General features: G+C 35.7%; 1 protein-coding gene across 1 annotated transcript in view; it reads right to left on the reverse strand.

Moving 5' to 3' along the window:
• Positions 1-6,572: 6,572 nt before the first annotated feature.
• BAZ2B (bromodomain adjacent to zinc finger domain 2B) overlaps positions 6,573-19,993 on the reverse strand; it is a 291,809-nt gene continuing 278,388 nt past the window's right edge. Inside the window, 4 exon segments of the mRNA XM_036858503.1 lie at positions 6,573-8,066; positions 11,310-11,453; positions 11,715-11,977; positions 19,496-19,642. Of these exon segments, the coding sequence (XP_036714398.1) occupies positions 7,913-8,066; positions 11,310-11,453; positions 11,715-11,977; positions 19,496-19,642 (708 nt within the window). The 3' untranslated portion in view covers positions 6,573-7,912.

A 19,993-nucleotide genomic window follows, 5' to 3' on the forward strand; every position in this document is an offset into this window, starting at 1 on the left:
CTTTTATTACAAGTTTACATAAGGCATCAATCTGTTATATTCAAAGCTGGGTTACCCCACATTATAAAATGAAGTTCCTTTCCACTTGTTTTTCATATAATGTGACTCTTAAGTTACCTTAAGGATTTAGACATATTTTATGCCATCACAGCACCAGTCCCATAATGAAAAACATCAACACCTAAGGATGAACTGCAATGAAAATCCTCTACCTGTGGAGGATACTGCATCACATGCTGTAAAGTGCTGAGTTAATCAAAATAATGGGTAAGATAATAAAATTAAGACTGTAGCACACCCAGATACTAAATCTTTAGCCAGGGTAATTATAAGTCCAGCTTCATTTCTTACTCATATTTCAGGAATTAGTCTTGTGTTGTAGTCTAATGTCTAAAAACATTTGTTTTATATATTTTGTTCAGTTGCCTGATTGCTTACAGCAGGAGGCTAAAGATAATTCCAGTTCCTTCCTCATGTACAGAAGTGAACTTAGTGTTCAATATTCTTTTTAGATTTTGATTCCAAAGCAATGTAACTATTTCTAAATAAACGAGAATGCATTCATCTCTTAAAAATTACCATCTTGTTGTTATTCCATAATACTACCAACGCTCAAATTAGTTTTGGAATATTTTGGTGAGAAAATGCATTCAGATAATGTTCAAAGTAATCAAGAAAATCAGTCTTATCATGTTCTGAGGAATTTTATTTGAAGGCCAAAGACCTTCCCAACTGAAGCTTACTAAGTTTGCTGCCAATGCATAAATTACTCGACCTTTTTGGTATTGGTTTTGTCATCTGTAAAATGGGCTGTATCCTGGCCTATATGAATGGGGCCCTCTGGAATTGTGCAGCATGTAGCCTGAATTGCTGCAAAGCAGTAGCCCAGGCTATATTAAGATGCTTTCATCTGAAACAAAATATTCAAATCAAAATTGCTTATGCAATAAATTATCTCACCTAGCAAAATGTTCAGAGGTAGTGTGGCTTTAAGATTAGTTTGATGGCTCATGTCATCAAGAACCCAAGTCCTTTCCATCTCCCTCGCTTCCCCCATCTTCAGCATTACTGTTACCATCTCTCAGGTTTGTCTCTGCATAGCTGAATGATAGTTGCAGTAGCTCCAGGCATCATGGCCTCCCATAACCATCTCCAAAGACCAAAAGGGACAGAAATTCTCCTCTGAACAATTCCCCAGAAGACTTCTCTCATATGTCACTGCCTAGGATTGTATCACATGCTCATTCTTTAAGCAATCACTTTCAACAGGAATGGAATTACCATGATTGGCTTACTAATTAAAAGATTTATCCTCCTGGGGCTAAAAAAGTGCCCACTGTCCCATGAAGTTTGTGGCCAACCAACATCTACAGAGTGGATGGAAGGAAGAAGACAAGACAGCCAGCTACTGAATAGGCAATTAAAGTGTCTTCCACATGAAAAATACCTATACAATAAAAAGCTATTTAACTTAAGTGAAATAATAGATGTGAAAGTATCCACAGCTCAATTATTATGTAAATGTTATGCCTCAACCTTTAATCTTTAAATGGCATCATTCAGTGTATTCACCAGTTATATTTACCAGCTAAATTTACCATACTTGGTTTGTGACTTTTTAAATGTTAAAAAAAGCACATTTTTTGGCAGAGATATTATGATCTATAGGTAAGGAAGATGACAAAGATGTTAGTCTTCCCAAATTCTACCAATCAGAGAAAAAAAGCACTGTTAATGTTTTATACATCCCTGCAGAAAAAAAGCACTAACATTTTGGTATATGCATCCCTGCAAAGTTTGCCCCATGCTAAGTGCATTAAATATATTTTAACAGAATTACTAAACATACTATACTATAACCAGCCTTGTCACTTAATTTATCAATATTAATACAGATTTTCATGATAATTTTTAATGGCTGAATAGAATCAGCCTTTGTTTTTGAACAGTCACTTCTATATTCAAAAGAATTGAGATTTGCTATAATGAGGATATTCAGAAAAGCAATATTGAAGAAGAGTTGTAAACATAACTGAAGAATTAGAGGAATCACTAGATGAGAACATACCTTTCAAGGCCTTCCACTGTCTCCATACAAACCTGCCATGTAAATGTCTTGTTAGCCTTTGGTGATGTAATGACCTTGCTGAGCTTTCCTTTCATCTCAGCGCAAGGTTTATTCCCAACTGGCTATAAGCCTTAGGTCTCTTTCATTCACTACTCAATCCCTCTTCAAGATTCAACCACATTCTTTGGTATCCATTACCATGATTATTAGGGCTATTTTTTATTTTTACTTTATTTATTTATTCAATAAACTTATTTATTTTTGGCTGCGTTGGGTCTTCGTTGCTGTACGTGGGCTATCTCTAGTTGCGGCGAGCGGGGGCTACTCTTCACTGGGGCGCGTGGGCCTCTCACTATGGTGGCTTCTCTTGTTGTGGGGCACGGGCTCTGGGCACGCTAGCTTCAGTAGTTGTGGCACACGGGCTCAGTAGTTGTAGCTCGCGGGCTCTAGAGCGCGGGCTTAGTAGTTGTGGCGCACGGGCCCAGTTGCTCCGCGGCATGTGGGATCCGCCCAGAGCAGGGCTTGAACCCGTGTCCCCTGCACGGGCAGGCGGATTCTCAACCACTGCGCCAGCAGGGAAGTCCCAGGGCTATTTTTTATTAAAGGACATGGTAAGGAGTTTGTTCAGGGAGAATAAGGGCACTCTTAGAAGTCCAGCTTGATACTTAAATTTTTTTTTTTAATTTCAAGAATGAACTACATACAACTTATAGTATACCTCACAATGCTTTTATTTAGTCATCCAAGTGAGAACAACCCAAATGACCTTCATGTGTATGGTCAGGGTAGAGATAGAACAAATAGATCTCAGATATTAATTTTGCTAAGGTGCAAAATTCTCTTCCAGTGAAGGTCCAGAGGATCCAAATTATCTTTTCCTTTAACCCTGCCTTTAGCCAACTTGTTACCCATCACACTTCCAAGCACTGCTTTTGCTACAGTAACTCATAAGTCTATATAAGCTCCAACAATACCTAAGAACTCTCAGTATTTTCTACTCACCTCCATTTACCTGAGCTTTCGCCTGCACATCTCCTGAATGTTCCGTCTCCTGAATATCGTTGGCTGAATATAAAATTTGGGGCAGTTTTATAGTCCCTAAAAAGCAGACAGGGTTAGATATGATGTCTACATAAAACAAAAACTACAAAAAGGCAATCAAAGTTGAAGCTGCTAATAAGATTGGAGAAATTGCTCGATATCCCTCAAAACATGGTATTCAAATTCAAAATCTGTAATAAATTGTTAGTGAAAATTAATCCAAACAAATATTGAATACTGGTTGAGAAGTAGGGGGAAGAATCCTCTTCCACTGCTAGTAGGAATGTAAACTGGTGTAGTCATCTGGAGGGTAGTATGGCAATAGCATGGAAAGTTAGTGTGCACATACCTAACAACTTGGGGATTCTCCCCTACATATAGATCCTAGAGAAACTCTTACTACAGTCTGTTAGTTATCTATTGCTATGTAACAAATTACTCAAAACTGAGTGGCTTAAAACAACACTAAACATTTATTATTCCACAGTTTCTATGGGTCAAGAATTCAGGAGTGTCTCAGGGTCTCTTGTAAAGTTGCAGTCCAGATGTTGGCCGGGGGTCCTGTCATCTGTTTAACTTCAGCTGAAGGATCCACTTCTAAGATGCTGCTGTCACATGGCTTGCACGTTGGTGCTAGCTGTTGGCTGTCCCATGGGGGTGCTACAGTGTCCTCAACAACACCGTAGTTGGCTTTACCAGGAGCAAGTGATCCAAGAGAACAAGGTGGAAATAGCAATGTATTTATGACCTAGTCTGGGAATTCACACATCACTCTGCCATATTATGTTGGTCACACAGACAAAACCCGATACAATGTGGGAAGGGATTACACAGGGGCATGAATCATTTGGGACCATCTAGGAAACAGGCTTGCACACGCAGGTCCATAGAAGACATGTATGACAACATTCACCGCAGTATTATTTGCAGTGACAAGGAGTTGCAGGCAACTTAGGTTTTAATTCTGAGAGAAGTTTGAAAGTAAAATGTGGTATACACCTGTGATGGAATACCTTGTAGCAATCAAAAGTAATGAACCAGATTTATGTATTCCTTTTTCAACTCAAAAGAAACAAAATTAGAAAAATAGAATGACATGTATAGCATGATGCAACTGATACAAGTTTAAAAAAACACTGTATATATATATTTTTTTTTTTCCACATTATATATTTTTAAAGATGTGTTGCTAAATACATATATAAAAGGTTGAGTGGAAAGACATATGTGGTTGTATGTGGGAGGAAAGGGAATTGAAGAGGAGCTGAAGGAAGAAGTAAGAAAATGAAAGAAAAGAGGGGCTTTGCAAGAACAATGTGAAGAGTGTATCCTGAATTGAGGAGAGGAATTATTTCAATCCTATGTAGTTGAGGTTTAAAAAAAAATTTTTTTTTTTAAGGCAGAGTTGTAATGTGGCCCAAGCAGGCCTCCTAAGAGATCTAACTGAGGCAAAATTCCTAGTAGATAAGGTTCCACTAGTTTCTCTGTGTTGTATTTTTTATGAGTCATATTCCTGTGGAAGGAAAATTTCAATTGTCTTAAAGTACCTCTCTTATCTCCTTGTTGGAATGAAATTCTTTTAACAGAACACAAACTTCTTTCGTTTCTCAAATGCAAATAACCTTGAGAGAGGTAGCCCACAAATACAATTTATAAAAAGGAGTAAATCATTGATATCAGATTTCCTCATTAAGGATGTGTTTCATGGGAGGCTAAATGAACAGGATTTTAAATTTCTTGAAAGGGTATGGGGGTAGAGGGGATAGAAAATAGAAGGAGCACAGAGGGGGTGCATTAAGGGACCAAAGACAGATCAGCTCCCTCATGATTTTGATTAAAACTAGTGCTTTTAACAAATTTCATTTTGGGGTTGAAATAAGAAAAAGAGATTACCTTGCATTTATGGTAATTTAGTTCTTTTGAGTTCAAGGTATACCCACAGATAAATTTTCATTTGTTTAATTTTAACCACGGTTAACAACTAAATAAATATATTAATTTACTCTCTAGATGTTGTTTCAAACTGATGACTATTCTTGGGGTTCGGTAGTAGTGGATTGATTGGTTTATCCTTAGGATAAATCAAAATCTATACTTGAGGTCAGGCCAATTTTTTATAATTCACAGAGCAACCAGGACTAAAATGGAGAAGGTTCAGGTTAAAGCCTAATTTATCTTAGAAAAAGTATGTTGTGCATACTTGTAATTGTATGATAGCAGAGGGTTAGGAAAATGTTTTTATATTTGAGGAGAATAATAATACTGGTTTTATTGAAGATAGGCCCAACCTATGGCACTGTGAATGCAAGAGTCATTCACATAACAAATGATCCACATGTGTATTGTAACAATTGTTCTGGAGACTAATTGTGGCCCTTTGGGGATCATGGCCAGTACTTCTTGAACAGCTACTCCTGCTGAGTAGCAACAATGAAGACAGCAGTCCAAAGTAGCCAATAGTCACCTTTCTTTTTTTCAGGGATATTTAATTTATTTTTAAAAGAAAATTAATCACTCTTGAAAAACTGTTCTTCGTGTGTGTTTAAGTATTTTATTTCTTATTCGCCCCCTGGACATCAGACATGTTAATATCAAGCTCTTATATGCCATCTAATATAAAGTAATGTAACCACGTATGCTCCCTAAGGCAAAACATCCCCATGAAGATGACTCTCCATGCAGCATCTGGCAGCCAGTTCTATAAACACAAAAACCATGCACTTGATTCACAGCACCACCTTGTTCTCTGTTCCATATGGTATTTTTGATTGAGCACCAGCTCCTTAAGGCATCACTGTAATATTTGGTTAACAGAAACTGACATATGTACATAATAACAGCTGATTTTCATATAAGCCTTCACAAACACTCTAGGAATTTTGGAAAATACTCTGAGGTTATGAAGCATTCTAAAATTTAATATTTCTTTAAGACTTTTCTATTCTCCCTTCACTACTTATTAAAAGCCCTTTACTAAGGACATTAGCTAAGGATCACTTCTGCAATAGACTGTAAGCTCCATGAAGGTAGGGCCTGTGCCTGTCTTGTTCATCAATGATTCCTCAGACCCCCAGCAAGGCATCAAATCATAGTTCACGAATGCTTGAACTTGTATCTCATGACTTATTAGACAAATTTATATAATAAATTTTTCTTAATGACAACTGGGTTGTATGTCTACAATAGAGACATTTCACCTATTAGAACAAGACCTTAAAAAATATTCTAATATTTTCATATTAGAAATGTGAAATAAACAATAAAACGTGGTCCAGAGAGGTTCAGAGACTCATGAAAGTCACATCACTTGACTTAAGACCACCTGCCTCCACCCAGCCCAGTGTTCTTTCAACCACACTCTGCTGCTCCTCCTTTATGATTCTGTAAAAAGCAAATTTAAATTAACTAGTTTTTTTTGAAAAAAAAAAAAAATTTCCAGGTTCATTAAGAAAAACTAAAAAACTAGTTTGTAAAAGTCTTTTATTGTATCCGTGCCACACATAGTAGTGAAAAATAACACTCCTAAAAAAAAGAATGCTACCTTTTCCACAACATTTTATTTTAAATAAAACTTCAAGTACTCTTACATAGGTACAAAAAAATTCTGATCTACTTGCCTCCAACAGGCCACCACAACACACAGTAGATAAAACACAGTGGTTACAAATGTCTGTTAAATTTATTTCTGAGGCAAGGCAAATGGGAGGGAAATGTTTCTATGAAAAAATATTGTGTGCGTAGGAAATTGTCACAATTTTATTCCATATGGATACAAATGATTATACTTTAATTTAGGCCCTGGTGGCTTAAAATTATATAACAAAATAGAAAAAATGGAAAACTAATATCCCCTACACCCTGTTTCAAAGGCAGGCACTACCAAGATCAAGGAGACGCCACAGTGTTGGTAGAGGATAATTACTGTACAAGCTGTATAGCTATAATTACCTTCAGACTAAAATAAAATGCTACAATCCTTCTAAGGCATAAACAATAATGTCTGCAAACAATATATACACATAATACATATTTAAAACAAGACTTAATATAAACAATAATGAACAGTATATACATGTCAATTTTTCTTCACTGTCTTGAAATACAATTTAACTACACAAGTGATGCAGCAACATATATATATATATATATATATATAAATATATATATATATATATAAATGTACTTGTAACTCTACAGTAAAGTTTATTTTTGGTGCTTTTATAGCACATCAGTGTAAACAGTTTAACTTGGCTTTGTTTTATATTTTAAAACATTCCTTGTTGTATTTTCAAGATTTAAAGCAATTTTTCTAGTTCTTCCTTTTCACAGAAAACGAAGATTCTGGATGTGGTTTAATCATAAATAATTCATAAAATTAAATACATTCACTAAAAAATAAACTACAAAGTAAAAAAATGAAAAATAGATATTTATTGAGAGGGAAAGGAGAACCATTTCCCACGTTAGAGCTCTGGTGTTGAATATTCAGTGCGATTTGATATATTTTAATTGCTATTGCACTATAACACCCTTTCCTTTGAAAATTCTTTGGGTGTGCTTCCCTGTTCTACCTAAATTAGCTGATAAATCACACAAACCAATAACCAAGGGCCTTGGTTGTTGTAGGAGTGAAGCCTTTAAAAACGGTATCATTCTTCTGATACTTTTTTTTTGTGTGATACTTATTTTAAGGAAAAAAAAGTCATTATGTATGTGCCTTGCACATGTATGTAAATACAGTTCACATTGCTGGTTCGTTTGTCCTTGTTTAAAAGGAAAAAAACAAGAGAGATTATTATAACTTCAGCTCACTTTGAAAGTATCTGTCCACTTTTTTTCAAAATACTTCCTCATACTGTGGCCAGCTCTGCCTATATCAGAATCATCTTCATTAAATGTTTCACAGTTGTCAAAAACAAGCCTGACATCTAGAGCAAAAGTTTCAAGGTTTGGATACCTGGAAGAAAACACATGATTACAGGTTGCTTTTGTAGGCTGGTTTTGTTTTGCAAACAAATGAAGGGGTAATAAAAGATAAAATAAAACATAAAACTGAAAGGAAAAAGAAAAAGATTAGGGTAACTGCATTTAAACTGATATAAAACATATTATACCCTCTTACAAATAGGATGTTTAAAAGACTGCATGTGTCCTGGGCATATAGAATTTAAAGACAGGTTAAATGGAAAACAGATTTCTCTTGAAGATCAAGATGTATTTCAACAAACTAGCATTTTTCTTACATCCAATTTCCTGTTCGACCTGCATCACAATTCTGTTACAGGACTCATCCTACTTGATTAGTTTATTAACTCTGACCAGCTGTATCACTTGCAGTACCCTATTTTTCACACTCAAAAATATTTAGCTACAGTAGAAATAATATAAATGCTTCCCATGCACTATGTACATGACACTTGCCCTGTAGCTTTTACATACATCCCAGGATAGGTCACTCTGTGTTAAACCTTGCCCCTTTCCCATTTCTCTTCTCCTCTCTTCAGATATGCTCTTTTGCTCAAACACTGTCATGTGATGATCCAAAACAAGCAAAAAAAGCATGTGCTATCTCTTTACTGGAGATAACATTATCAGGAAACTGCCTTTCAATGAGAAGCACTGTGAACTCAGTGCTTTTTTTGGTGGGATAATCCCAGTCCTCTTTCCCTGTAAGAACACAGAGAAGAGAACTGAAAGGTGCATGAATATGCCTAGACTTATTAGTAAGGAAGGAGTGGTGCATTTCAAGCCAAATCAATACATTTTGAAAAAGGGCTTTTGGAAATTCAAATTTAAATTAATTCTAACTTATGAGAAATTGAATACTAAAATAATTTACCCATTAGAAATACCTATGAAGCACACACTGATGCTCTGAGATCTGGTAAAAGTGGAATTATTTCTTTGATGAAATACCTTGTACAGTCTTTTCACTCCTTTCTTCTAATATGTGCAATAATAAAAAAAGAAAATTTCTTTATCTGTAATGAGCTCACAGAATTGTCAGCCCTATGTAACCTCACCCATTTTCCTTTTCTTCTGGGAATTATTATTTTTTAAATTAAGGTGAAATTCACATAACATCATACTAACCATTTAAGGTAGATAATTAAGGCATTTAGCACACTCACAACATTGCATTACGTAGTTCCAAAACACTGTCATTACCCCAAAGGGAAACTCTATCCATCAAGCATTTACTCTCTATTCCTTCCTATCCCCAGCCCGTGGCAACCATCAACCTGTCTTTTGGTCTCTATACATTTACCTATTCTGGACATTTCACATAAATGCAATCATATAACATGTGTGGGAATAATTTTTATAAAATATTTTAAAGTTGCCTTGAGAAATATTTATCTCTTTAGACTGTTCCTGACTACAAGAAAAGGTTAATGATTAGCGCTAGGGAGACAAATCCAGGAGAGAATTTTAGGCGAGATTCTAGATGAAATAAGTACAACGGAAGGGGCAGCTGATGGAACCCAGAAAGATTCATTAAAGGAGGCACTTCCTCCCCTCTGTTCTCTAAGTTTCTAGTTTAAAATTTGAAATACTGTTTGTGAGTTTGGGTCCCAGCTCATTAATTTGGGTTTAATGAGATAAGTCGAAGTTAGAGGAGTCTGAATTCTCTGAATTCTGTCTCCCACACCTGGTATCACAAACGGGATTATAAAGAACTGCCTCTCTCTGCTTGCTTCTGCTGTGACCTCCTCCATTTACCAGCGCTCATTCTCAAAAGGGAGCTTAGATTTTGCAGATCTTCTGGTAATTCTGTGTTAATGTGTAAGCCTATTTATTTTGAGGTTTAGGTTCATCCTCTATCCAGGAACTGGAGAATTATGGAAGTTAAAGCCAGGAACTGAACACTGGGAAGGTTTTCCTGCCTAAGTCTCTGTCTTCGTCATGCTGATTGTAAAGTCCATTGCTACCCCTGCCACCAAGTTCTGAATATTTTGATAGAAAAAGCAAAAGAACCAGTTCATATATAGACAGAAGTTTTTGCTATTTGGATCATATAAGAACCAATAGTTTTAATGTTTTCGGAATTTAGGCAGGTCCCTTTCAAAATTGAAAAATAGTAAAATGGAACAGACGTAATTCTTTAAAAGATTGACAGTTCAGCCTCCAGAGAAACTAGTCATTTGGTCAGTCTTGTAAAACATCTGATACATGTAAGACAGACACTGATCTTCATGAGTTAAGTTCTACTCAACTCTTCTAAACTGAGTTTAAATTACAGATTACAGTGATTTTCACCAAAAGAATATCTAGGAAAAACATAATAATAATAACAATAATAATGTAATTAAATATATTTTATAGTTTTTTTTTAATGTAAAGTTCCTTCTTTCTCTTTATTTATGACTTTGCTTGAAGTGATGCACATGGGCTACACTAAGGTAAACTGGTATGCAGGAATAAAGGGTGCAGGGAGAATGGAGAAGGGAGATGCACAGCTCCTGGCCATTAACACATGGAATGCTTTTGTGTGGGCTTGTTTTGTAAGAGAACAGCCTTATTCTTGTGGCTCCAAAACATCTAGAACCAGTGTCCAATGTCCAGAACCAACTAAATGCCAACATCTAACAGCTGCTACTCTCTGGCAAGAAGTCTGAGGCAATCTAACAAAGATCATTAACTGTGGCCAGAAGTCATTTTGCTCTTTGGATAGGATCACAAAGAGAATATGGTAGAGAGGAGCAAATAATAATTTTCTTCCACATTTAATAAACACATTTTTAGTATTCTCCCAACAACTCACAATAAAGCTTTTAATAGTTAAAATTTCCAGTGATCTTCTATCTCTACATTGTAATAATCTGAAAATATTACAGAGTCAATTTTTATTAAATCCACATGAGACAGTGTCAATATTCCACTGATGTAAAATACAAGCTCTAGCTTACATGTAATTTACTTTGGGAGGCTTTCTTGATACTCTTCCTTACCTTCTAGGCTGAGTTTGGTGCCCTTCCAATGTCAAAATGCTTTATCACACTGCTTTTTAATTATTTAAATAATTTTAATTGATTTGTCTTACATACTATACTCCCCTGACCAAACGCACACACACACACACTCCCCTCTCCAAAGGCAGAGCCTATGTCTTTGCTGTTAATGTATTTTTGGCTCACTAGAAAAGTACCCAGCATATACCAAGCATTCAATAAATATTGAACTGAAATGATTTACTTACTGTCCACTACTTAATTTCTCTCTAATTGTGGAAAAATCCATAGGCTTCTTAATAACTTTCTTATAACCAGGAACAAGTTTCAAGTTTACAGGAAGTAGAAAAGGCCATGCATCCTCATGAGTTTCCATTTCAGTAAGGATCATACTAAAGAAAACAATGTCTGAAATCAGCATCTATGCTTTAGAAATATCTATTTTTATTAAAAATTTACCTTTCATAATCTTTCAAGTAAAAAATGCAAATTAATTTATTTAAAAAGATAAAAGAATATATTTACTTATACTATAGACTTTCATTTCCTACTTACACAAATTGTCAAAAAGTTGCCTTTAGTATGGTAGAAGATTTCTAAGCAAATAAAATAGGAAGTTGTAAATATACAGTACATGAAAACTGAAATAATACCTGCAAAGAGCTAGGTCCTTGGAGTCATCTCTTTTAGGTTTCTTAACAGAAGTAAAACTTTCTTGTTTGGACAAATTAATAGAAGTGTTTTCCTCCATTTTTCTTTTTTTCAGGTCTTTGATTCCTCTTTTTAATGAACTACTTGTAGATGCAGAGTCTTCATCTTCAGTATCCCCTGTTAAAGTTACTTTCTTGCCTTTTTTTGACTCAGTCTTTTTTCCTTTGACATGAAGTTTTTTGATTTTTAGAGTTTGACCACTTGCCTTTAATTTAAAAAAAAATAGGAAATGAGGTATAAGAAAAATAACTGTCTACAGGCCTTTTATTATTTTAAATTAGGAAAGCCTGACAGGGCCAACAAAAAGAATATTATCTCTGATCTCGAAGGTTGATCATTTTATTATTTTTAAGAGAGATCTATGAATTTGTTCTCCCATAAAATGAGGCAAAAATCTAATAAAGCATGGAAAATTTATTTTGGGAATTCTTACAATCTGAAGATGTTGATGTCGTGGTAATCCATCTTCGGAACTATAGAACTTATCAGCAGTATTTCTTTAATCTAGGTCAGTGGACCCCAACCTTTTTGGCACCAGGGACCGGTTTCACGTAAGAAAATTTTTCCATGGACAAGGGGATGGTTGAGGCGGTAATGCGAGCAATGGGGAGGATTGGGGAGCGGCAGATGAAGCTTTGCTCGCTCCCCTGCCACTCACCTCCTGCTGTGCGGCCTGGTTCCTAACAGGCCACCTACCGGTAACGGGTCTGAGGCCTGGGGGTTGGGGACCCCTGGTCTAGGTCACTAACTGAATGAGTTTAAAGATACAAAGGTACTATCTTTCGGAGCACAGTATAATTAAGAACAAAGGTTGAATATAAACAAAAATATAGATCTTATTAATAAGAAAGTTGAAGAGATAATTAAAAAGCTAGGCCAAAACAAGGAAAATAGCTCATGAAGTGTCAAATAGAGAAAAAGTCCTTTGTAAATGATCAGATCTACTGGAAATTGATATTTCTTTCTAGATAAAGAAAAAAAGCATTTTCTATAAGAATAGAGTTCCACAAACTTGTGGTTACCAGGTGTGAACAAAGCAGAGGTGAAGGAAGAGGGAAAAAATGTCTGTTTTTGAGGAAAACAATAAAGAAATAGTATAAAAGAGATTATATTTGGAATCAAAGAACATGATTTCCAGCTATGGCTCTGTCAGTAACTAGCTATGGAACTTTGTACAGAAATATCTGTGAGTCCCTGTTTTCTCACCTGTAAAATAAGAAAGATAAGCCACACAATTGGTACGGTCATCCTAGCTCTAAAATTACACGGGGAAAAAAAAAAAAAAAAAAAAACTTCAAAAAAACTCAACATGGCCTTACGCAATCTAACTACAATGTACAGGCAGCACACTGATGTAACAATAGCTGCCCACCACGCCCCTCAACCTAGAAGTAGCGAAATAAATCTGTATTTTCAGATTTTACAATATTACAGTAAATATAGTAGATCATAGAAGAATATCAGTGCAAAGACCCCGTAATGTATGGTTTTTGTTTGAATTTTCCAGAACAGTGTTTATCCTCTTTTAGCAAATTATTTCCTCTCTTACCCAGACTATTAAGAAATCTTAGACTTAAGACTTAGGGTCAGATATCAATCAGCTGTAATTTAAAGTTGGATGTATCCTTGAAATGAATTTGGCTGAAAAACGTTTCTCTGGAGTATTTCATACCAATTTCTTTGAGGATTTCAGGACCTCTTCTAGCATTATTTTTTAAAATTGCTTTTAATCAAGCAATTAAAATTATTTATTTCTCTATTGGCAGGTTAAAAGTATAGTTAAAGAGATATTTTAATTGACTAAAATAATAAGACAAACCATAAATCTAACATCTTCCCCATACCATATGAAAGAATCACTACCCCTTGAAACTAACTGGAATAATTAAAATGTTTTACTAAGTCTCTTCTCCATTTAGTTTATTAATTTTTATTCACTAAAATCTGATTATTTTGAGTTTTTATATTACACTGATATTTTAGCACTCTGAAATCATAAAAAAGAGAAAGAGAATGCTTAATTCATGAGGAAAAGGTCTATTTAATGAAGATTAAATTAAGTTAGATTGAGTAATTGTGTTACTTAAAAAGAACAAAATTTCATGAATAACGGGTCAAAATTTCTAGTTCCTATTTGAACTAAAATACTATTGGGTTGGCCAAAAAGTTCATGCGGGTTTTTCCATAAGATGTTACAGGATCCCAATACTTGGGATCATATTCTAACGAATTAATACTCATAGTAAGAAAACATGAAATTTAAATCCACAGAAATAAAAACTTTTGTGATGTTTTAAAAAGACAATGAAGCCTCTCTCTTTCTGTGATAAATGATGTTTATCAGCTTACCTCATTAGATCATGCACATACACTTTTAAAAGCAAGCTTTTACACAGTTGCTCTGTTACCGATGACTTTGTTCTTGGACAGAGAAGCCTCCCTTCCCCACCCTTTCTATCTTATTAGAGCCCAAATCCAAAGAGGAACTTCAGGATGTCTTAAACCGAACCTATCAGATTACACATACAAGGGCTCATTTCTGTGATGTTTGTATATCTATATATCAGAAGTTGCGAACTGGTGGCTCAGAGGCTGTAAACAGCCCACAGAATGTGTTGTTGTTTGGCTCATAATGCTTGTAAAAATCCTGAATTTGTTGCCAACATTTAACATTTGGGAGGGCATGCATAAAAATCCATAATCTTGAAATACTGGTAGATCCTGGAACACTGGGCCCACATGTCTACATGACGGCTGGAGTTGAGCAATGTCTGTCACATATAAATGGGGCCATGGCTTGACTTTCCTGTTTGCTACAGTCCCAACTCTTTTGTGTTATTTGGCTTTTGTAGGCACTGGAATTTAAAATTTCTTGTGTGTGTGTGTGTGTATGAGTGTGTATAAATATGTATATATACACACATGCCAAGTTTTTTGATTCTGTGATCCTGAGAGAAAGTATATATATATTTATCTTTAATATATATACATAGTGTATGTATATATATTGGCATGAAAACACACATATACACAGAATAAAAACAGTCACAATGACGTATGCAGAAATAGCTATTTGAGAGCAAGATGTATAATATAAATATTTGTAAATAACTGAATTACTGGAAAGATATTTTTAAAAGCTTAACTTTAAAAATCTTTACCAAAATCCAATGTTTATAAGATTTTTTATTGCTGTAAGAAACATAACACCTAATCCACCACATTTAAAAAACAAGAGAGCAGAGGCTTAGAAAGCTGCATTTACATCGAAGGGTTTAGATGAGATCATACACCTCACATCTTCTACTCCACTCCTGAAATGATAGATAGCCAGAATTCAAATTTACAGGAAACAAAACCTCCTATAGCCTACCAGATGATACCCCCAAGAATTAAAACACTGATTTGTGGGCTTCCCTGGTGGCGCAGTGGTTGAGAATCTGCCTGCCAATGCAGGGGGCACGGGTTCGAGCCCTGGTCTGGGAAGATCCCACATGCCGCGGAGCAACTGGGTCCGTGAGCCACAACTACTGAGCCTGCGCGTCTGCAACCTGTGCTCCGCAACAAGAGGCCACGATAGTGAGAGGCCCGCGCACCGTGATGAAGAGTGGCCCCCGCTTGCCGCAACTAGAGAAAGCCCTAGCACAGAAACGAAGACCCAACATAGCAATCAATCAATCAATCAATCAATAAAAAAAAAAAGACTCCTCATTTCCTCCTCTTCCCCTTTAAAAAAAACAAAAACAAAACACTGATTTGTTAGTAATTCATAAAGTATTAGAGACACTCTCTATAACTTGACATTTATGAAGTTAAAAGATAAGTTATGTACCACCAGCGAAGATTATTATTAAACTACATTTAACTATATATAACAAAAATGATCAAGTAATGAGAAATAAAAAAGCAATTATTAGTGAATATGGTGCCATGTGAGACCTCTGCTATTTTGTAAAATATAGCCTAAAATATAAAAAGGTATTAATATAAATATATCACAAAAAATAAATATATCACAGAATTTTAAAGTCATGAAAACCTTCAAACACATGACCATATTTGATCCTTACAAATCCCCGCAAAGATACGATTCCATTTTACAGATATAACTTTGAAGCTAAGAAAGCACTCCATATTTATAGATCTGGGAGGTGAGAAAAACCAGCAAAGGAGACTGAAAAGGAGCAAAAGCAAGAAGAAAATCAGGTGAGTGTGGTATCTTAGAAGACAAGTGAAAACAGGATTTCAAGGAGGAGGGGAAGTTCCATTCTATCAAATGTAAGTGATGGGTTAGATGAGATCTAAGCACTGATCACTAGACCGAGCAATGTGGAAGTCATTTGTGGGCATAGTAAGAGAAATTTTGGAGAAGCTGTGGAGATGAAAATATTACTGGAGTGAGTTTAAGAGTGAATCAGAGGAGAGAAATCACAAAGAACCAGAACAGAAAACTTTCCAGTAAAGGGAAGGGGAGAAATGGGGGAAGTGGACCAAGGAAGAAGTGAGGCCAAAAGAGGGTTTTTGTTTAGTTTTTGTAAGATGGGAGAAATAGTAGCATGTTAGTAGGCTGATGAGAAAGAACCCACTGTAAAAGGAAAAATTGATGATGCAGGAGAAGACAGAACTGCTGGAGCCATTCTCCTAAGGAGGTGAGAGGGGATGGGATCTGAAGCACAAGTGGGGTTACTGGCTTAGTTAGGGGCACACAAGCAGTTCATGGCAACAGGAGAGAAGGTAGAGTATGAGAGCCCAGATATAGGAAGGATGGTAGGTGTGGTGGTGGATGCTCGTGATATTTTCTTCTGATGGCTTCCATTATCATAGTGAAATGGGAGTAAGGTCATCAGCTGAGAATGAGGATGGAGGAGACAGTAAATTATCAGGCACCATTAAAGGCCCTCTTAGCCTTAAATTTAAAGGGCTGGGTGTTTTCTCCAGCCACATTCAAGATACCTTTGTATCTGAATATATAGGTGCTGGAGAAGTCAGAGAGTTGGATTAACCAGAATGACGGTCTTACCAAGTGAGAGAGAGGCACAGGAGCTAAGGGTGGATTCAGTGATTATAGGAGGAAAGAGAGGACATGAATGGGGAGAGGGACAGTGAAAAGCTCTTAAGATAAATGAATTGAAGGCCCTGATGAGATCAAAGAATTATTGAAGTTGGAGCGCTAGAGGGAGTGAACAGGAAAGAAAGGAGGCAGTGGAGAGATGGATGCTTGAAACTGAGTTTATGAAGTGGTGGTAGTTACTGGTAGTAACTACGTCAAGAGATTAAATATGGAAGAGAGTGTCTGAGATAGGGAAAACCTAACGAAGAGTCTGGCCCTCAATACATTCTAACCCTTTCACACTTCTTACTCCTTACTTTATAACTCTAAAACCCATTTCTTTCTACTTTATCATAGTGCTACTCTTTAATCAGTTAGTATTAGAATTCACAGGTTTCCAATTTATATGTGACTGGCAAGTGACTTAAAATACATATGCTTATTACCATATGACCTAGCAACTCTACTCTTAGGTATACAACAGAAAAATTGAAAACATATATTCATACAAAAACTTGGGTATGACTGTTCACAGCAGCATTATTCATAAAAGCCAAAATGTAGAAACAACCCAAATGTCCATCAGCTGAACAGATAAACAAAATGTAGTCTGTCCATATAATGAAATATCATTTGACTTTAAAGATGAAGTGCTAGAACACAGATGAACCTTGAAAATATTGTGTTAAGTGAAAGAAAAAGGCCACATATTGTATGATTGGATGTATATGTAATGACAAGAATAAGCAAACCCACAGAGACAGAAAATAGATTAATGGTTGCCAAAGGCTGAGAAGAGAAGGGGAATGGGGAGTGAATGATAATGTGTACAAGCATACTTTTTGGGGATCATGAAGATGTTCTGGTATTTGATAGTGGTGATGGTTGTACAACTTTGTGAATATATTAAAAACCACTGAATTGCACACTTTAAAACGAATTCTACAGTATACAAATTATATCTCAAAAAAAAATCCCCATAAAACTCTTCATTTTGATCTGGCAATTAAAAAGTTTTAAGTAACAATACTACTTAAAAAATACTAAAATTTATATGGAGCCACAAAAGACCCAGAATTGCCAAAGTAATCCTTAGGAAAAAGAACAAAGCTGGAGGCATAACCCTTCCAGACTTCAGACACCACTACAAAGCTACAGTAATCAAAACAGTGTGGTATTGGGGCAGAAACAGACATATAGATCAATGAAACAGAATAGAGAACCCAGAAATAAACCCGCACACCTACAGTCAATTAATCTACAACAAAAGCGGTAAGAATATACAATGGAGAAAAAACAGTCTCTTCAGCAAGTGGTGTTGGAAAAGCTGGACTGCTAAATCAATAAAATTAGAACACTCCCTCACACCCTCACACCATATATAAAAATAAGCTCAAAATAGTTTAAAGACCTAAACATAAGACATAAAAGTCCTAGAAGAGAACACAGGCAAAACATTCTTGGACATAAATCATAGCAATATTTTCTTAGATCACTTTTCCAAGGCAAAAGAAATAAAAGCAAAAATAAATGGGACCTAATCAAACTTAAAAGCTTTTCCACAGCAAAGGAAACCAACAAAACAAAAAGACAACCTACCAGACTGGGAGAAAATATGTGCAAATGATGCAACTGACAAGGGGTTAATAACCAAAATACACAAACAGCTCATACAACTCAATATCAAAAACACAAACAACCCAACTGAAAAATGGGCAGAAGACCTAAATAGATATTTCTCTAAATAAGATATACAGCTGGCCAACAGGCACGTGAAAAGATGCTCAGCGTTAAGCGTTACTAAGTATTAGAGAAATGTACATCAAAACCACAATGAGGTATCATCTCACACCAGTCAGACTGGCTATCATCAAAAAGTCTACAAATAATAAGTGCTGGAGAGGGTGTGGAGAAAAGGGAACCCTAGCACACTGTTGGTGGGAATGTAAATTGGTGCAGCCAGTATGGAAAACAGTATGAAGGTTCCTTAAAAAATTAAAAATAGAGCTGCCATATGATCCAGGAATCCCACTCCTGGGCATATACCTAGAAAAGATGAAAACTCTTAATTTGAAAAGATACATGCACCCTAATGTTCATAACAGCCCTATTTACAATAGCCAAGACGTGGAAACAACCCAAGTACCCATCAACAGACAATTGGTTTAAGAAGATGTGGTACACATAGACAATGGACTATTACTCAGCCATAAAAAAGAATGAAATATTGTCATTTGCAACAACATGGATGGACCTAGAGATTATCATACTAAGCGAAGTAAGTTAGACAGAGAAAGACAAATGTCATATCACTTATACGTGGAATCTAAAAAATAATACAAATGAATCTATATACAAAACAGAAACAGACTCACAGACCTAGAAAACAAGCTTATGGTTACCAAAGGGGAAAGGTGGGGGTGGGGGGGGTGGGGAGGATAAATTAGGAGTATGGGATTCACAGATACAAACTACTACACATAAAATAGATAAGCAACAAGGATTTACTGTAGAGCACAGGGAACTTTATTCAAAATCTTGTAATAACCTATAATGGAAAAGAATCTGAAAAAAAATATATAACTGAATCACTCTGCTGTATACCCAAAACTAACACAATATTGTAAATCAACTATACTTCAATAAAAAAATTTAGTTTTAGATCAGTCTTACCTTAGCAATGCAAGCTGGACAAAACCAGTCCCCATCTGGTATAGTTGTAATCTTGGGTCTATGGCAGTATGTATGACAGCCTTTGTCACAGCCATCGCAAAGGAGGAGCAGTTCTTCATTATCTCCCTTTCGACAGATCTGGCAGTACTATAATACATGGAAAATCATTTAAAATTAACACTCTGCTACGAATAATATTTTTTGGGATATTAAACACACCATTAATTCCTAATTTATATTAGTAATGAACATTCCGCTTGCTAACAAATATACAGTAGCCATACACATCTATGTATCTCTCGTTACACAGATATGGACCACATGATGGGGTGAGCAGTTCAGTTGGGGTAAATGCACATTTCAGGTACACTGCAAAAAACAAAGCTAGAGGTTGAATGCCTGCACACACTTCAGAAGCATGTACACATTAACATACGAAATAATTAACATGACATTAGAGCACATAAAGCAATGAATAGCTTTAATACATGGTGTTTT

The sequence above is a fragment of the Balaenoptera musculus genome, chromosome 7, assembly GCF_009873245.2.
Source record: "Balaenoptera musculus isolate JJ_BM4_2016_0621 chromosome 7, mBalMus1.pri.v3, whole genome shotgun sequence".
NCBI lineage: Eukaryota > Metazoa > Chordata > Mammalia > Artiodactyla > Balaenopteridae > Balaenoptera > Balaenoptera musculus.